At 43.5% G+C, this 18,677-nt stretch overlaps 1 protein-coding gene across 1 annotated transcript in view; it reads right to left on the reverse strand.

Annotated features, from left to right (window-relative positions):
• LOC139422917 (roundabout homolog 1-like) overlaps positions 1-18,677 on the reverse strand; it is a 208,023-nt gene that overhangs the window by 34,979 nt on the left and 154,367 nt on the right. Inside the window, exon 4 of the mRNA XM_071174387.1 lies at positions 2,402-2,559. Coding sequence (XP_071030488.1) covers positions 2,402-2,559 — 158 coding nt within the window. The remainder of the gene's footprint in view (positions 1-2,401; positions 2,560-18,677) is intronic.

The raw sequence follows: 18,677 nt of genomic DNA on the forward strand, positions 1-18,677 counted from the left end.
AAGCCTACCATTGACTATGTACATACCCAGCATGTGACAGAGCTGCAAGAGTTGTGACCTGTTTTTGTTGGTTATGTTGTCGTAGTTGTGCCTAAGTGGGCATATGGGGGAGGGAATGCTGTCGCCTCCAGGTAGGTATTTGTCCCCCTGTGTTCTGAGGGTGTCAGGTTATTGTCCAGTTCTTGCATTTAGGTCGCCACAGACTAGTACATGTCCCTGTGCCTGGAAATGATTGATTTCCCCCTCCAGGACGAAGAAGCTGTCTTCAATTAACTATGGGGATTCTAGTAGTGGGATATTGGTAGCACACAGGAGGAAATTGTTCTATGTTGAGATAATTTCCTTTTGAATTCCTAGCCAAATGTTCCTGTTTTTATTTATTAAATAGAGTGAGTTAGGTCTGCTCTATACCAAATTAGCATACCCCCTGAGTCCCTTCCCTGTTTCACACCTGGTAGATTGGTGAATGGGACTACTCGCTCTCTTAAAGTCAGATCCACAACAACACCAGCAAATACATCACTCCTGTCCTCCTCCTCTCTCCTATCCCTCTCTCTCGCTCTCATCCTTCCATTCCTGCGTTCCCCTCTATTTATGCATCTGCCACATCACCACCCAACCTGACCCCACTACGGTCAATATAGGGTGTTATATGATGTTATGCCACAGTATAGTACTCTATCTAGAAGTACTCCTGTTTTTATTTCTTTTATTTAACCAGGAAGGGCCCATTGAGATTAAAATCTCTTTTTCAAGAGCGCCCTGGCCAAGATAGGCAGCACCAAGTCATTACAAAAAAATTAGAGACAGACAACATGAAAAACTACAAGTAATCTAGTAGAAACCATTGAATTCACAAGAGTATAAAACAGCAAATTAAAAACATTAACAGGTCAGGGAATCAGCCTCAGAATCCTTCATCAGTGATTTAAAAACACCAATTGGGACAAGTTCTTACAGTTTAAAAGTGTTTTGTAATGTGTTCCAAGACGATGGCGCAGAGTACATAAAAGCCCTTTTACCAAATTCAGTTCGGACATTTGGAACAGTTAGCAGGATGAAGTCAAGCGAACGAAGAGAGTACCCACCACATTCCTGAACAATAAAAATGCTCAAATAAAAAAGGTAGTAAACCCAAAATGGCTTTGTAAATAAAAGTATACCAGTGACTGAGCCTACGAGTGACTAGAGAAGGCCAGCCAACCCTGGTATACAAAGTGCAGTGGTGCGTAAGGGTTTTGCAGTTTAAAATAAATCTCAAAGTGCCATGGTAAAGAGTGTCAATTGATCTCAAACACTGAGCGGAAGCATTCATATATAAAATATCCCCATAGTCTAGTAAAGGCATGTTGATGCATTGTTCTACACCACTGGCCACTTGTCCAATGCCCACCCACTCAAAACCTTCCCCCAAACGTCCTTCACCCCATTACTTCAAGCTTGGCCACAACAGACCTCCAGAACTCGCCGTGGTTTAAGACACAACAACAACTTTGGGAGTGGATGTTGTGTTAGAAACAGAGTACAAACACAACACTCCATCACCAGCACTGTGTTGTTTACAGGGCCTGAGGACTCATTAGGAAACAGTCTTATCTGCAGGCCCATTAGTCCAATGAGCCGAGCTATAGCTATGAGGCAGAAACCAAGCTGGCCTTCTGTTTACACACTGAGCCAGTACACCATGGAAAACCACATGCGCTATAGGGACTGGGGCCAACATGGCTTCCCTGACTTGACACTACAAGACCTTAGTTGATTTTGACTTCGTATTTTATTTTATATACTGTAGGTAGATGGGTGTTGGTCCTCATGATATCCTGGACATAAATCAGGAGAAAAGAGGGAAGTACAAAGCCAACACAGCCTTTGTATTTCCTTCAGAAGGCCCTCTCTCTCTCCTCCACCTCCCTCTTGTTGGTGTAGAGGAGAGCTGCTCTGTCCATTGGAGTCCCTCAGAGACAGACTAACTGTCAATCCGGAGGAGGATAAGCCTTGGATCCCAACTAACAAGTCCCCTATACAGACAAACAAGCAAACAAACATGCTTGCATACACACACACCCTCCCCTGATTCCTTTTCACGCTTCCCCAGATAGCCTTTGTTCCAAATAGACATTGATTGGCCAAACCACAGTGCAATATGATTTCATTATGTTTGTCAAATAGATGATGCACTTGTTTCTCTTCATTATGCCACACGTCTGCCAACAGAGACTTCCTGGAGCTCCGCCAGCAAGCAGTGGGCCGTGTTTGTGCACGTGCATATGTGTGTGTGTGTGTGTGTGTGTGTGTATGTGTGTGTGTGTGTGTGTGTGTGTGTGTGTGTGTGTCGTGCAGGCCCAGCGCAGTGCAGTGTATGCTCTAGTGTGCTCCGAGGTTAACGGAGCTTGTGTCTTACCGTGATGCGCTCATCCCTGTCATTGATGTTGGTACCGTCTTTCCTCCATGAGATGGTGGGCTCAGGATGCCCACGGGGGGGTTGGCACTCCAGTACGGCAGGTTCCCCCGCCGCCACCATCACATCCGCTGGGTTCTGTCTAAAGTCATCACGCAGTACTGTGGAACAGAAGAGAGGAGGGGTTCATGGCCTGTTAGCATTGCAGGTTGAAATGAAACAGAAAAAAAGGCACCAAAAAATGTTTCACTTATGCACCAATGGACAGGGTATATGTGTCAAATATTCGAGACTATAATGACCAGACTCTCGATGTGTAATGACAAAACTCTGAAGTCTGAGCAGAGGCAGTCAATCATGTCCATCACAGATAGATAGAGTCTTGAGGTATCTGGACATGACATAATGCTATAGTGTAAAGTGGTCTCGGGGGCTGGGCCAAATCCCTGATGTGCTTAAGTGGTATAGGACTACCACTCTCTCTGTCTGATTAGACTAGCTCTCTCCCACCTGCCGCTCCACTGTCACTCTCCACTCCAACCCTGAGGGAACGTACAAACACACAAGCAAACATTTGCATCACAATTCCATTTACGACTCCCATGAACTTTGTTTAAAGTGTGAGGTAAGCACAAACAAAATACAACCTCCCCAGTTAATGTTTCCATACCATGTTTGCCCATCAAACACTTCAAGAGAGATAGGTGGATATTTCGCAAGAGCCATTAACAAGCTAGCTAGGTGAAAAACACACACTCAACATCTTCAAAGGTTTAAGGACCATTAACGCAACATCTCGATACATTATACATAGGGTTGCAAAGGGTATATTACTGGAAGGTACTGGAGGGTATATTACTGGAAACTTTAGAAGTTTACCAGTAACCTTCCCGAATTTTGGTATCATTCAAGTATTTTATGTAATCTATCACAAGACATCTAGAATCCCTTTTGGGTACTTCAGATTATCAAAGGTGTCTTTAATTATCTCTGGCCCTCTGTGTGGCTTTATCACATGTAAAATACATGAAATAACATGGTTTTCAAAGAAAAAATGTAACGACAAAGCTGTAAAACAGTATCTTAAATATAAACCATCAACTTAGTGAATAACGTTGGTGTTCAATATGAGGGTTTCAGCATGAAATATCCTTTACTTGCACATTTTATTAATTTGACCATGTCAGTATGCATTTGTTGTCAATGTTTCTGCCTCAAACAGTTGTGAAAAAAGTCAATAGTTGGAAGAGTTGCAGAGTTAACTGAAAATAATGCAATTTTTGATTAGATTATTTTCTGTTGAACCATATAGTCTATCTACTAGAAACTTGTGGACAATATGGACGCAGATATAAAAATGAATACTCTATATGAATAAAACAAGTTTTATTAAAGTATAAATTACCAAAGTTACGATAGATTGCCGTAGATTTTCTGTTAATTACCTAAATTGCTGAAGATTCCTGTAACTTTGGTAAACTATCGGTAGCTTTGCAACCCTAATCACACAGCAATAACAGCCTGACACAATTACAGTGTAATGGTAGTTAGCGAATATATATGGCTGTGGAGGGGAGTGGTAATGGTATCATACGTTTGTGTGAGGCTCTGTTTTGACTACTGAGACAATGAGTTACTGTAGCTACTGTATCTACTCCTGGTGATATTTAGACACTGATTGGACTTGAAGAAGGGATGAACATACTGGTGTACTGACCTAGCTAACAGAGGCCTAGAGAAGAGATGGGAAAATAAGAGAAAAGATGGGAAGAGAAGAGAAGAGAAGACAAAATAAGAAAGGAGACGAGTAGAACAAATAGAGCAGCTATTTCAGCCCAGTCCAGGATGTTTCAGTCAATCCCAGAGTCCCAGTCATTGTCTTCCCAGCCCGTTGTGGATGAATGTACAGCGAGTTAGCGACTACACCCTGAGGGACATCATGCTCTCATAAATTGGAGAAATTGTCCCTCCCTTGTCCGCAGCTCTTTTCATTCTATAGAGAGCAATAGTAATGGTGTCATTTTGTAGGCACTAACTCCGCTATGGTTCATTGGACAAAGCCTATAGGAAAATTAATGCAGTTTTTGTATGCTTGTTGGATAAATGCCGAAAATAAGTTATGTGGTAAACACAGGCCTAAGAGATATTATATGTTTTGTTCTATGAGATAATCTTCATCAGTTCATCAGTCACCCTTTGTGAATTTTGAAGCATTTACTTCATTTAAAAAAGCACATAAAGGCTTCATAATGCATAAAGGTCATGTTAACTGACTGATATTATCTCATAGAACAAAATGTATAAGATCTCATAAGCCTGTGTTAACGTCAGAACTTATTTTCAGCGTTTATCCCAAAACCCTAATCTTTCCCCGTTCATTTTCCCCATAGGAATGGCTGAACAAACCAGATGTATCTTATTTCCAGGTTTTAGGACTACAAGCTGGCAGGCTCTATTCCCAATACAGTTAATGATGCCCCCCTACCTTCTCCCCAGTCCCCTCGCTGCCAGCATTTAATCAACACTGTCTCCCCAAACCAGATTACAGTACATTACATTTCACTGCATAGATTACATTGCAGCACATTACATTACCCTACATTTCAGTACCAGGCACTGTATTTTATTTCATTACACAATATGACATTATGTTACATTGTACTGTATTGTAAGACATTCCTCTGTGTCTAGGTTGAATTTGTGTGCACACTCAAAAGTGAATGTCTTGCAGCTAAAAAATGAATTTTACATGAACTCATCACAAAATAACTTTCTAGAGTCTTCCAGAATGTCTAACTGTCATATTTAACAGTTGGTGGTTATCAAGGGAACATGCATGTTGTAAAAGCCATGTAAGTCCATCTATGCAAACCACCAGTGATGTATGCAAATGAGAGTAATCACAGAATTGCCTGACATTTGGGTATGAATAGAATTTGCATACTCACTCACGTTGCTTGTGACGCTACACCCTTATCGGTGCAGCAAAATGATGTAGGTCTGTCAAAATAGACTATAATGTTAGTGGCCACGGGAGCCTGATGACAAATACATGTGTGACATCATAATTATACCAGCTAGAGTCCCACTGAATAACAGAGTGTTTACCTGAGACTACTGAATGGAATGCTGTTTACCATTTTTACTGGAATGATTTGCTATTGATTCTTCTAGGTCAAATTCTCAGTTATCTGTCACTGCTATTTTTTACTGTAGCTGTGAAGGCAAATTCAGTTTAGCGTAGCTCTAAGAGCAACAACACTGACCGAGGGGGTAATTACATTAGGGTGAAGTACACTTTGGACCTCTGACATTTACAGCCCCAAGCCCAGACAGACAACACTTCATTTTGGACCAAAAGGGATAATCCAGTACTTCTGTATAATTTTTTGGACAGTAGTTCTGAAAGTTGCGCTCACAAGCCAAAACTGGTCCCTGAAAATTGGGTACTACCTCATACTGCACATTGACACATCCAGCCCATTGTGCGAAGTTTCAAAAATACTTAGACGTTGCCAAAGTTCCAGAGCATGTCTTTAACCACCCAAATCACAGGTTTGATGTCTTCATTATTAGTCTACAATGTAGAAATACCAAGAGTGTGCAAAGCTGTCATCAAGGCAAAGGCTGGCTACTTTGAAGATTCTCAAATATAAATATATTTTGAAATTGTTTAACACTTTTTTGGTTACTACATGTTTCCATGTGTGTTATTTCAGAGTTTTGATGTCTTCATTATTAGTCTACAATGTAGAAATGCCAAGAGTGTGTAAAGCTGTCATCAAGGCAAAGGGTGGCTACTTTGAAGAATCTCAAATATAAAATATACCATTTTATTTGTTTAACACTTTTTTGGTTACTACATGATTCCATATGTGTTTATTTCATAGTTTTGATGTCTTCACTATTATTCTACAATGTAGAAAATAGTACAAATAAAGAAAAACCCTTGAATGAGTAGGTGTGTCCAAACTTTTGACTGGTACTGTATGTTAACTTAGGGAATGAGGGATATTGGGAACAGCTGCTGAGACGTCATATTAGAAGACCATGGCTGGCAGTCTTGTCGGTGTGTCCCAATGGCTGTGACAGTAATGAAGACGGGGAGCTGCTACTACACAGCAGTGCAAACTAGCCCAGACAGGAGAGACTCAGCTCAGAGAACACTGAGCTCTGCCGGGAGAAAATGGAAAACTACCACCGCAATTCCTCAACTCTCCACATGTGAAGCACAGGCTGAACTGGATACAAAGAAAACTCACATCTCCCCCAAAATGGCAGGCAGAATGGTCAGTTTTCCAGTCATGGGCCACAGACAATCCTTTCCTGTCTCCTCTGGCTGCCAGCTCCCAGCAGCATCACAAGGAACACATATGTGATTAGTGGGACAGGACCAGACCCCACAACATGCTCCAAAATGTACACGGGTGTAATCTTAGATCTAGACACACTAGCAGGGCCCCTGCTGACATTGGAAATGGGAGAAGATGAGATGCAGTGAATGTAGATGGCAAAGACAGAGATGGCGAGAGAGCGGTAAAGACAGAGATGGCGAGAGAGAGGTAAAGAGAGAGATGGAGAGAGAGAGGTAAAGAGAGAGATGGCGAGAGAGAGGTAAAGACAGAGATGGCGAGAGAGAGGTAAAGACAGAGATGGTGAGAGAGAAGTAAAGACAGAGATGGTGAGAGAGAGGTAAAGACAGAGATGGCGAGAGAGAGGTAAAGACAGAGATGGCGAGAGAGAGGTAAAGATAGAGATGGAGAGAGAGAGGTAAAGACAGAGATGGCGAGAGAGAGGTAAAGACAGAGATGGCGAGAGAGAGGTAAAGACAGAGATGACGAGAGAGAGGTAAAGACAGAGATGGCGAGAGAGAGGTAAAGACAGAGATGGCGAGAGAGAGGTAAAGACAGAGATGGTGAAAGAGAGGTAAAGAGAGAGATGGAGAGGGGGATGGATGGATGGATTGAGACCATCGAAAAATAAGAGGGAGGGAAATAGAAAGAGAGAAAATTAGAGAGCACGAGAGAGAGAGAAAATGAGAGCAAAACAAAAATAGAGAGAGAATGAGACAGAGACCGAGAGAACCATAGAGAGTGCGAGGGGAATATTTTTGCATCTCTCTTTACGTATCCCTGAGCAGACTCCTGCTCCTGATGAAGCATCTAAATTGTGCTAATTTGGCCTGCGTACCAGCCAACTCTTTCCAACATTACCAGTCATAAATAACACAGGATTAAACCCTGAACACGCCAGGCCAGGGGAGCCCAGCCAACAGAACAGGGAGAGAGAGAGAGCAGAGCCCAGCGCTCAGCCTCACGGAGAGCAAACACGAAACAATGAGAAGTACAGCATGGGTAATCACTCCCAGATGGCCCCAGCTCTCTCCTCTCAGGCAGACCGCCTCGCTGGAGGGTGAGATGCCTGATGAGCAGCGTGGACATGGGAGAACAAATTGGGATGACCCTCTAATTGGATACATTTTCGCCTGACTCTTTCGGTCTCACGTGTGATCACCCCGGCCCCTCTGATCTGATCCAGCGACCAAGGAGAACACTGGCTGACTACAGGCAGTCTAAAGGCCTGCACATGACTGACCTGCTGGATAGCTTATTGGCTAAGTGACTGGGGCCTGATGAGAAACAGCTGTTCCCATGTTGCATGATAAAAGGCATGCCTTGTGGGACACAAAAACATGGCTGCATTTAGTTGAGACAGGAACAAAAACTGAACCATGAGAACTCTAGGTAGCCTAGCGGTTAAGAGTGTTGGGAAAGTAACCGAAAAGTTGCTGGTTCGAATCCCAGAGCCGTCAAGTTGGAAAAAACCCTAACAACAACTGCTTCCCAAGTGCTGATGATGTCAATTAATGCAGCCCCCCGCACCTCTCTGATTCAGAAGGGATTGGTTACATGTGGAAGTTGTGCAACTGCTAGGTATCACTTTCCCCTTCCCTTTCTGTGTAAAGAGTCTCCTAGCTTCGAAGTGTTGTAAAAGCATGATTAGTTAGCGCACAAACAACCTGGTGGAAGTGATGTTTTAAGCATTGTTGTTAAAGTAACTGTTCAGTGTTTCCAGATATCTATGATACATTACCTATAATTAATTGCAATATGAGTTAAATGGTAGTTAAATAGGTTGAAAACAGCTTTTATGTGTTGGAATGGTGTGGTTTGGGCAAACTGGTCATTAAAATGATTAATGAGAGTAGACTGCTGATTGGCCAGCTCATCCTCCTCAGTAGGATGACATCATCCTTTATGAGGAAAAGCAAGCATTTTTTAAATGGTCTGTTTGAGATGTGGTTTTTGAAGTGAGTTTTCTCAAATGTATGTTTTACGAGTATAGGTTTGTTTTACGAGTATAGGACAACATTATTAACAAAATATTAACTTTTAAAAGTTACATTTTCACTGGACAGTTACTTTAAGTTGCTAAGAACATTAGGTGATTTTTCAGGATAATCCACATGCACACACACGCGCACACACACCACACAATCTGCTAAACTAGTTTTCTCCCTCTCTTTCTCACTCTTCTCCACATCCTTCCTCTTCCTTATATCACATTGGCTCTCCCTCTCATCCATCAGCCCCACGTAATTCCTCCTCTGCAGTATTTTTGTAAAGTAATCCTGACAGTCTCTCTCCTTGAACCAGTGTACCTGACACCGCTTTCTACTCTTAAATCCTCCAAAACAGCAGGCTCCATATTACAACCTCTACTGGCATGCAGAAATAGAGGGAGATAAAGGAGGGAGAGAATGAGGGAGAGGGTTGACGGGGAGGGAGAAAGAAAGGGAGAGGGAGAGAGATAGAGAAACAGAGAGGAAAACCGATGGAATGGGAGCAGAGGGAGAGCTCAGTGACTGTGCGTTCGTGGAGCTCTGTGCTCTGCAAGGAGTGCTAACATATTTAAGCTATCCCAGCTAGCCTGCCCTGCAGGCCTGTCCGTTGAGCTGAACCCTGCACCTCCTACTCTCTCCCTCCCTCTCGCCATCTGATCCCTCGCTCCAGAGCAGAATCCCACAGCCCACTTCAAAGGCGGAGCCCCCTGGACACGGTGTCTTAACCCTGGATTTGATTCTGTCTGACTGCTGGGCCCGATGGAGCCTCTCTTTCTCTCCTCTTCCCTCCCAGCCTGAGGATAGAGCAGGAGCATACTCACTGCAGCAGTAATCCTCTCAACACAGGCAGACAGGGCACACTGTGGCCCTGCAGACAGGGGCCCACACCACAAAGCACAGTCCCTCATCATCCCAATACATCCGAGCATGTGTTAGCCAGAGGGGCCAAGGGGTAACCTAACCACTAAACACAGCCCACCCTAATCCTGCCTCTTCCCTCCATTTTGTCTTCTCTATCCTTTTCCTGTGAATGCCGACCTTCTGTGAAACTGGTTGCACCATTTTGTTCAAACTATTTGGTCATGTCTTTGTAGGTATGCTTCTCTCATCCTTGTTTCAATTAGGCTATCACTCCAAGTTGGAATACTTTATAATTACAGTAAGTTGTAGGTTAAAAGACAACGGCTGCCAATAGTAGTTGTGGTTCTCCAACCACCTAGAGTGTGACTGTGTGATGGTGAGCAGAGCCTGGGTTTAGGGCCAGGAGTCTAGTTGAGCACCTGTCACTACCTCAAACAGCCTTGTCATACAATGGGCAGCCAGCCACACTGAGATTCCGTTAGAAATGAATGAGCTACCCCCCAGTGCACACGCTGGGCAAGGAGGCCTATATAAATACATACAGATTACAGAACACACACACACACCTGCTGGTCATGCAACACTTGGTAGAGACCTCAAAGAACATTAGGGCGGAACCATTTGGCCCATCAAGCAGGAGTTTGTGTACACTATCTATCCTCTTCCAGTCTGTGGAGAAAACAGATATCGGCCACTCTGGACCAATTGCATTACAGTCTTTGTCCAACTATATGGAGTTGATTTTGTAATACAGTCAAATATTAACATTGATCTAGTGTACCCTGCTGTCAACCAAGCTGCCATGTAAGGTGACTTCACCAGACTTCACCAGGCCTTAAATAGAGAGGTGATAACTTGCTATGTTATAATAACCTAATTTTACCACCTTGTTAGTTAAAAGCACTGACACTTCAACAAAAGGGAATGGAGAGCCTGTCTTCCCTGTTTCTACAGTGTACTGTTCCCTGTGTCTTCCCTGTGTCTAAAGTGTACTGTTCCCCGTGTCTTCCCTGTGTCTATAGTGTACTGTTCCCTGTGTCTTCCCTGTGTCTAAAGTGTACTGTTCCCCGTGTCTTCCCTGTGTCTATAGTGTACTGTTCCTTGTGTCTTCCCTGTGTCTAAAGTGTACTGTTCCCTGTGTCTTCTCTGTGTCTATAGTGTACTGTTCCTTGTGTCTTCCCTGTGTCTATAGTGTACTGTTTCTTGTGTCTTCCCTGTGTCTATAGTGTACTGTTCCCCGTGTCTTCCCTGTTTCTACAGTGTACTGTTCCCTGTGTCTTCCCTGTGTCTATAGTGTACTGTTCCCCGTGTCTTCCCTGTGTCTAAAGTGTACTGTTCCCTGTGTCTTCCCTGTGTCTATAGTGTACTGTTCCTTGTGTCTTCCCTGTGTCTATAGTGTACTGTTCCCTGTGTCTATAGTGTACTGTTCCCTGTGTCTTCCCTGTGTCTATAGTGTAATGTTCCTTGTGTCTTCACTGTGTCTATAGTGTACTGTTCCCTGTGTCTCTAGTGTACTGTTCCCCGTGTCTTCCCTGTGTCTATAGTGTACTGTTCCCTGTGTCTTCACTGTGTCTATAGTGTACTGTTCCCCGTGTCTTCCCTGTTTCTACAGTGTACTGTTCCCTGTGTCTTCACTGTGTCTATAGTGTATTGTTCCCTGTGTCTTAACTGTGTCTATAGTGTACTGTTCCCTGTGTCTATAGTGTACTGTTCCCCGTGTCTTCCCTGTGTCTATAGTGTACTGTTCCCTGTGTCTATAGTGTACTGTTCCCTGTCTTCACTGTGTCTATAGTGTACTGTTCCCTGTGTCTTCACTGTGTCTATAGTGTAATGTTCCCTGTCTTCACTGTGTCTATAGTGTACAGGTCCCTGTGTCTATAGTGTACTGTTCACTGTGTCTATAGTGTACTGTTCACTGTGTCTATAGTGTACTGTTCACTGTGTCTATAGTGTACTGTTCACTGTGTCTATAGTGTACTGTTCACTGTGTCTATAGTGTACTGTTCACTGTGTCTATAGTGTACTGTTCCCTGTGTCTTCACTGTGTCTTTAGTGTACTGTTCCCTGTGTCTTCACTGTGTTTATAGTGTACTGTTCCCTGTGTCTTCACTGTGTCTATAGTGTACTGTTCCCTGTCTTCACTGTGTCTATAGTGTACTGTTCCCTGTCTTCACTGTGTCTATAGTGTACAGGTCCCTGTGTCTATAGTGTACTGTTCACTGTGTCTATAGTGTACTGTTCCCTGTGTCTATAGTGTACTGTTCACTGTGTCTATAGTGTACTGTTCACTGTGTCTATAGTGTACTGTTCACTGTGTCTATAGTGTACTGTTCACTGTGTCTATAGTGTACTGTTCCCTGTCTTCACTGTGTCTATAGTGTACTGTTCCCTGTCTTCACTGTGTCTATAGGGTACTGTTCCCTGTCTCCACTGTGTCTATAGTGTACTCTTCCCTGTCTTCACTGTGTCTATAGTGTACTGTTCCCTGTGTCTTCCCTGCGTCTTCCTAGTGTTTTCCTTGTGCCTATAGCGTACCATGTTCCAGTACCATCTTGTGTCCCACTAGCAGATGGCCTCCCTGCATGGCTGTGTGCTGCACCAGTTGGTGCTGACATGGTGGCACCGGTCATACTGCCAAATAACTCAAGGAGGGGGAGGGAAAAGGGTTCCTCACAGCCTGATTGAACTAGAGCCCAAAGCAATCAGTGGCCAATCTACTGCTCTCCAAACTAGCTGTACAACTCCACATTAACATCCCCACCCAGTCAAACACAGAGAGAGACACACAAGCTTGCGCACATGCACGCACACACACACACACACGACCCATTGATCTACCAGTGTTTATTTTCCCCTGCAAAACTGTTCTCATCAGGACTTGAGGACTGGGGAACTGGTGGTCTGCTCTACTTGACCAGTGGGTAGACTTTTTGACAGACTTGGCACCTCAGTTTAAATAAATAAACCCTGTATTTTGATTGGAGGGTTGTGGAGAGGCAGGAAAGCACATTGGCCAAGAGAGAAATGTTTCAACCCTGGGCCCCACGAAACTTCACCACATACTATACCCCCCACTTCCCCTCCATACACTGCACCCCCTACCTCTTCCTACATAAAAGGATCCAGAGCCTAAACTACAGGGGTACCGAGATATCAAACCCATGTCCTGTAGGGATGTAGAGACTGCATTAGGTACAGTATGACACGTCTTGGCCAAACAAACTCTCCCTTCACAGTCTTTCTCTCAGCACAGCCTGCCTGCTTCCTCCCTCAGAGAGCACTAAAGTTACCCCTCTACTGCAAATACACATGTACTGTACATTAAGCTACATAAATCACAGCCTACACTATACTTTACAGCTTGGCCACTTCATTTTATGGCATAACACAGATGCGTTGGCAAGGCCGTGCCATGGTGAAAGTCAGAGAACTACAGTATGTTGAAACTACAGCTACAAAAACCCACATTTTGGATGCTTAGAAATAACACAATGTTACACCCTGACCTTAGAGAGCTTTTTATGTCTCTATTTTGGTTCGGTCAGAGTGTGATATGGGTGGGCATTCTATGTTCTATTTTCTATGTTTTGGTATGTCTTTGTTTTGGCCGGGCATGGTTCTCAATCAGGGACAGCTGTCTATCGTTGTCTCTGATTGGGAATCAGACTTAGGTAGCCCTTTTTCCCTTGTTTCAGTGTGGGTAGTTAACTTCGTTAGAGACATCATAGCCCTGTTGAGCTTCACGGTCGGTTTGTATTGTTTATTGGTTTTGTTGGTGACATTCTAATAAAAAGGAATATGTACGCTCACCACGCCGCACCTTGGTCCACTTCTTACGACGCCCGTGACACACAATATTTATTAATTTTATCTCTCCGTTTTTTTGTTGTTGAGGGTAGATCAGCCTTTTTGTGGCCTCTATCAGTGTAATTGTGTGCATCATTTCCAATACCCATATATATTTTTTGTAAATATATACAGTACATTCTGAAAGTATTCAGACTCCTTGACTTGTTCCACATTTTGTTACGTTACAGCCTTATTCTAAAATTGATCAAATTATTCCCCCCCCCCCCTAATCAATCTACACACAATACCCCATACTGTAAAAGCAAAAACATGTTTTTTGATTTTTGGGCAAGTGTCTAAAAAAACTTTTAAAAAGGAAATATCACATTTACACAAGTATTCAGACCCTTTACTCAGTACATTGTTAAAGCACCTTTGGCAGTGATTACAGTCTCTTGGGTATGACGCTACAAGCTTGGCACACCTGTATTTGGGGAGTTTATCCCATTCTTCTCTGTAGATCCTCTCAAGCACTGTCAGGTTAGATGGGGAGCATCGCCGCACAGCTATTTTCAGGTCTCTCCAGAGATGTTAGATTGGGTTCAAGTGGCTGGGCCACTCAGACATTCAGAGATTTGTCCCGAAGCTACACCTGCGTTGTCTTAGCTGTGTGCTTAGGTTCATTGTCCTGTTGGAAGGTGAAGCGTCGCCCCAATCTGAGCGCTGTGGAGCAGGTTTTCATCAAGGACTTTGCTCTGTTCATCTTTCCCTCGATCCTGACTAGTCTCCCAGTCCCTGCCACTGAAAAACATCCCCACAACATGATGCTGCCATCTCTATGCTTTACCGTAGGGATGGTGGCAGGTTTCCTCCAGACGTGACGCATGGCATTCAGGCTAAATAGTTCAATCTTGGTTTCATCAGACCAGAGAATATTGTTTATCATGGTCTGAGAGTACTTTAGGTGCCTTTAACTGAGGAGTGGCTTTTGTCTGGCTACAATAATGGCCTGATTGGTGGATTGCTGCAGAGATGGTTGTTCTTTTGGAAGGTTCTCCTATCTCCCCAAAGGAAATCTGGAGCTCTGTCAGAGTGACCATCACGTTCTTGGTCACCTCCCTGACCCTTCTCCCCCAATTGCTTAGTTTGGCCGGGTGGCGAGCTCTAGGAAGAGTCTTGGTGGTTCCAAATTTCTTCCATTTAAGAATGATGGAGGCCACTGTGTTCTTGGGAACCTTCAATGCCACAGAAAAATGTTTGTAACCTTCTCCAGATCTGTGCGTCAACACAATCCTGTCTTCGACCTCATGGCTTGGTTTTTGCTCTGACATGCACTGTGGGACCTTATATAGACAGGTGTGTGCCTTTCCAAATCATGTCTAATCAATTGAATTTACCACAGGTGGACTCCAAGTTGTAGAAACATCTCAAGATGATCATTTGAAACAACATGCAAATTCGAGTCTCATAAATCAGGTATCCGTTTTTTTTAATATATATATATATATACATTTGCAAACATTTCTAAAAACCTGCTTTCGCTTTGTTATTGTGTAGAGTGATAGGGAAAATGTTTTATTTAATACCTTTTAGAATAAGGCTGTAATGTAACAAAATGTGGAAAAGGGGAAGGGGCCTGAATACTTTCCGAGTGCACTGTATATTATTTGAAATATATATAGTACCAGTCAAAAGTTTGGACACACCTACTTATCAAGGGTTTTCCTTTATTTTTAAAATGTTGTACATTGTAGAATAATAGTGAAGACATCAAAACTATGAAACAACACGTATGGAATCATGTAGCAACCAAAAATGTGTTAAACAAATCAAAATATATTTTAGATTTTAGATTCTTCAAAGTAGCCACCTTTTCCCTTGATGACAGCTTTGCACACTCTTGGCATTCACTCAACCAGCTTCATGAGGTAGTCCTTGTTAAAAGTTAATTTGTGGAATTTATTTCCTTCTTAATGCGTTTGAGCCAATCAGTTGTGGTGTGACAAGGTAGGGGTGTTATACAGAAGATAGCCCTATTTGGTAAAAGACCAAGTCCATATTTTGGCAAGAACAGCTCAAATAAGAAAAGAGAAACAACAGTCCATCATTACTTTAAGACTTAGCTCCAACTAAATGTTGCAATTATTTAGCCGTACCTGCTACCAGAAACAAGCTACATATGGGCAGTACTAAAAAAAACAATCTGATGATTCTCTTTGCAACAAAAACTGCAGTTTTTTATCCAACTGAGTTGGATATTTAACCAACTATGTAAACAACACAATATTTCACCAACTATGTAAATGACACCACTCCAGTATTTTTTTGTAGTTACATAATTATGTATAATCTACAAGATTTATATGCAATATTCATGTAAACTGCACATTTTATAAGTCAATTCGGTAAACCTTATTATTTTGTTTATTCAGCATAAGCAGAGGAATCAGCCTTGGTCAGCATATGATTTCATAAACAGAGCATGAGCAGGGTAGCATGCTTCTCTAATGATGCTCCCTGGAGACTACTCTCTGGCTGGGCGCTGTGGTTACCAGGGAGGCTGCTCTCCGTGGTGTGTTATGCCATATGCAGGTCATCACCACACCACACCACACCACAGAGGAAGGGAGGAGGAGGAGGGAGGAAGTGAGGAAGTGAGGAAGAGAGAGAGAGACGATATGCATGCAGTGCAAACCCTGATATTATAGGTTGCACTATGCTTTCAGGGTGTTATATGATGGCAGCAATCTTGCTGGGATGACTAGGACACTGGCAGAGCACATATTCCTAGCATAGAACAAAAAACACTGAGAAATCTCAACTCAACTGTCTGTGGTAGGGGTGCTTTCAGTGCTTCAATTACATTAATTTAAACTCAGACCTAACCCTGACTGCATAGACTAAAATATCCCAGGGCTTGGAGATGAGAAAAACCTGCATATATGGATACCATACCTCACCTTCCTTCCCCTTTGGATTCAGATGTGTTCAAATCCCAACGGAGCTCCAATCCTCGCATTCTCACAATCTCTGTCCTGACCTCTCCCTCCCCCAGCCTCCCTGCCCAGGTCCATATTTTTTCCTCCTCCATGCTATCTCTCTCTCTGCACTGGGCTCTCGGGAGAGAGAGAAAGAAAGAGAGAGAGCGCTTCAGGAGATGCAGCTGCTCCACACACACACCAGGGCAGACCAGCAGCCATTAAGCCCATCCACCGACATGTAAACTGAGGTGAGATAAATCCAATAAAACAAAGATATGGTATGTACGAATCAGCATACATGGATTAGCTGAGAATCATAAATACCCCCACAATACATACACCACAAACACACTGCTAACACCACTTGTTTCTAGACGCTACAGGAATTCCTATTCATCCCTCAGAGAGTGATCTGAATTACATCTTCATCTCAGATGAAGCAGATAAATCATTCCTCTTCTCCTAAAAGACAGTCCCATGGCAAACACATGCTGCACACACATATATATTAATCCACCTGATGTTTGGAAAGCTGGTTACCTGAGTACCGGTGCACACTCACCCAGCTAAAGCCCCTGGTTATACTGGCAGCATGAAACTGATATATACAGTATATCACAAAAGTCAGTACACCCCTCACATTTTTGTAAATATTTGAGTATATCTTTTCATGTGACAACACTGATGAAATGACACTTTGCTACAATGTAAAGTAGTGAGTGTACAGCTTGTATAACAGTGTAAATTTGCTGACACCTCAAAATAACTCAACACACAGCCATTGTCTAAACCGCTGGCAACAAAAGTGAGTACACCCCTAAGTGAAAATGTCCAAATTGGGCCCAATTAGCCATTTTCCCTCCCCGGTGTCATGTGACTCGTTAGTGTTACAAGGTCTCAGGTGTGAATGGGGAGCAGGTGTGTTAAATTTGGTGTGATCGCCCTCACACTCCCTCATACTGACTGGTCACTGGAAGTTCAACATGGCACCTCATGGCAAAGAACTCTCTGAGGATCTGAAAAAAAGAATTGTTGCTCTACATAAAGATGGCCTGGGCTATAAGAAGATTGCTGAAACTGAGCTGCAGCACGGTGGCCAAGACCATACAGCGGTTTAACTGGACAGGTTCCACTCAGAACAGGCCTCGCCATGGTCGACCAAAGAAGTTGAGTGCACATGCTCAGCATCATATACAGAGGTTGTCTTTGGGAAATAGACGTATGAGTGCTGCCAGCATTGCTGCAGAGGTTGAAGGGGTGGGGGGTCAGCCTGTCAGTGCTCAGACCATACGCCGTACACTGCATCAAATTGGTCTGCATTTAGAAGGAAGCCTCTTCTAAAGATGATGCACAAGAAAGCCCACAAACAGTTTGCTGAAGACGAGCAGACTAAGGACATGGATTACTGGAACCATGTCCCGTGGTCTGATGAGACCAAGATAAACTTATTTGGTTCAGATGGTGTCAAGCGTGTGTGGCGGCAACCAGGTGAGGAGTACAAAGAGAAGTGTGTCTTGGCTACAGTCCAGCATGGTGGTGGGATTGTCATGGTCTGGGGCTGCATGAGTGCTGCCGGCACTGGGGAGTTACAGCTGATTGATGGAATCATGAATGCCAACATGTACTGTGACATACTGAAGCAGAGCATGATCCCCTCCCTTCGGAGACTGGGCCGCAGGGCAGTATTCCAACATGATAACGACCCCAAACACACCTCCAAGACGACCACTGCCTTGCTAAAGAAGCTGAGGGTAAAGGTGATGGACTGGCCAAGCATGTCTCCAGATCTAAACCCTATTGAGCATCTGTGGGGCATCCTCAAACGGAAGGTGGAGGAGTGCAAGGTCACTAACATCCACCAGCTCCGTGATTTCGTCATGGAGGAGTGGAAGAGGACACCAGTGGCAACCTGTGAAGCTCTGGTGAACTCCATGCCCAAGAGGGTTAAGGCAGTGCTGGAAAATGATGGTGGCCACACAAAATATTGACACTTTGGGCCCAATTTGGACATTTTCACTTAGGGGTGTACTCACATTTGTTGCCAGCGGTTTAGACATTAATGGCTGTGTGTTGAGTTATTTTGAGGGGACAGCAAATGTACACTGTTATACAAGCTGTACACTCACTATTTTACATTGTAGCAAAGTGTCATTTCTTCAGTGTTGTCACATGAAAAGATATACTCAAATATTTACAAAAATGTGAGGGGTGTACTCACTTTTGTGATATACTATCTCTCTCTCTCTCTCTGTGGGCAACACTCTCAGCACAGAGAGAGGGGATCAGAGAATTGAGAGACAAGCTA

This window comes from Oncorhynchus clarkii, chromosome 12 (genome assembly GCF_045791955.1).
Source record: "Oncorhynchus clarkii lewisi isolate Uvic-CL-2024 chromosome 12, UVic_Ocla_1.0, whole genome shotgun sequence".
NCBI lineage: Eukaryota > Metazoa > Chordata > Actinopteri > Salmoniformes > Salmonidae > Oncorhynchus > Oncorhynchus clarkii.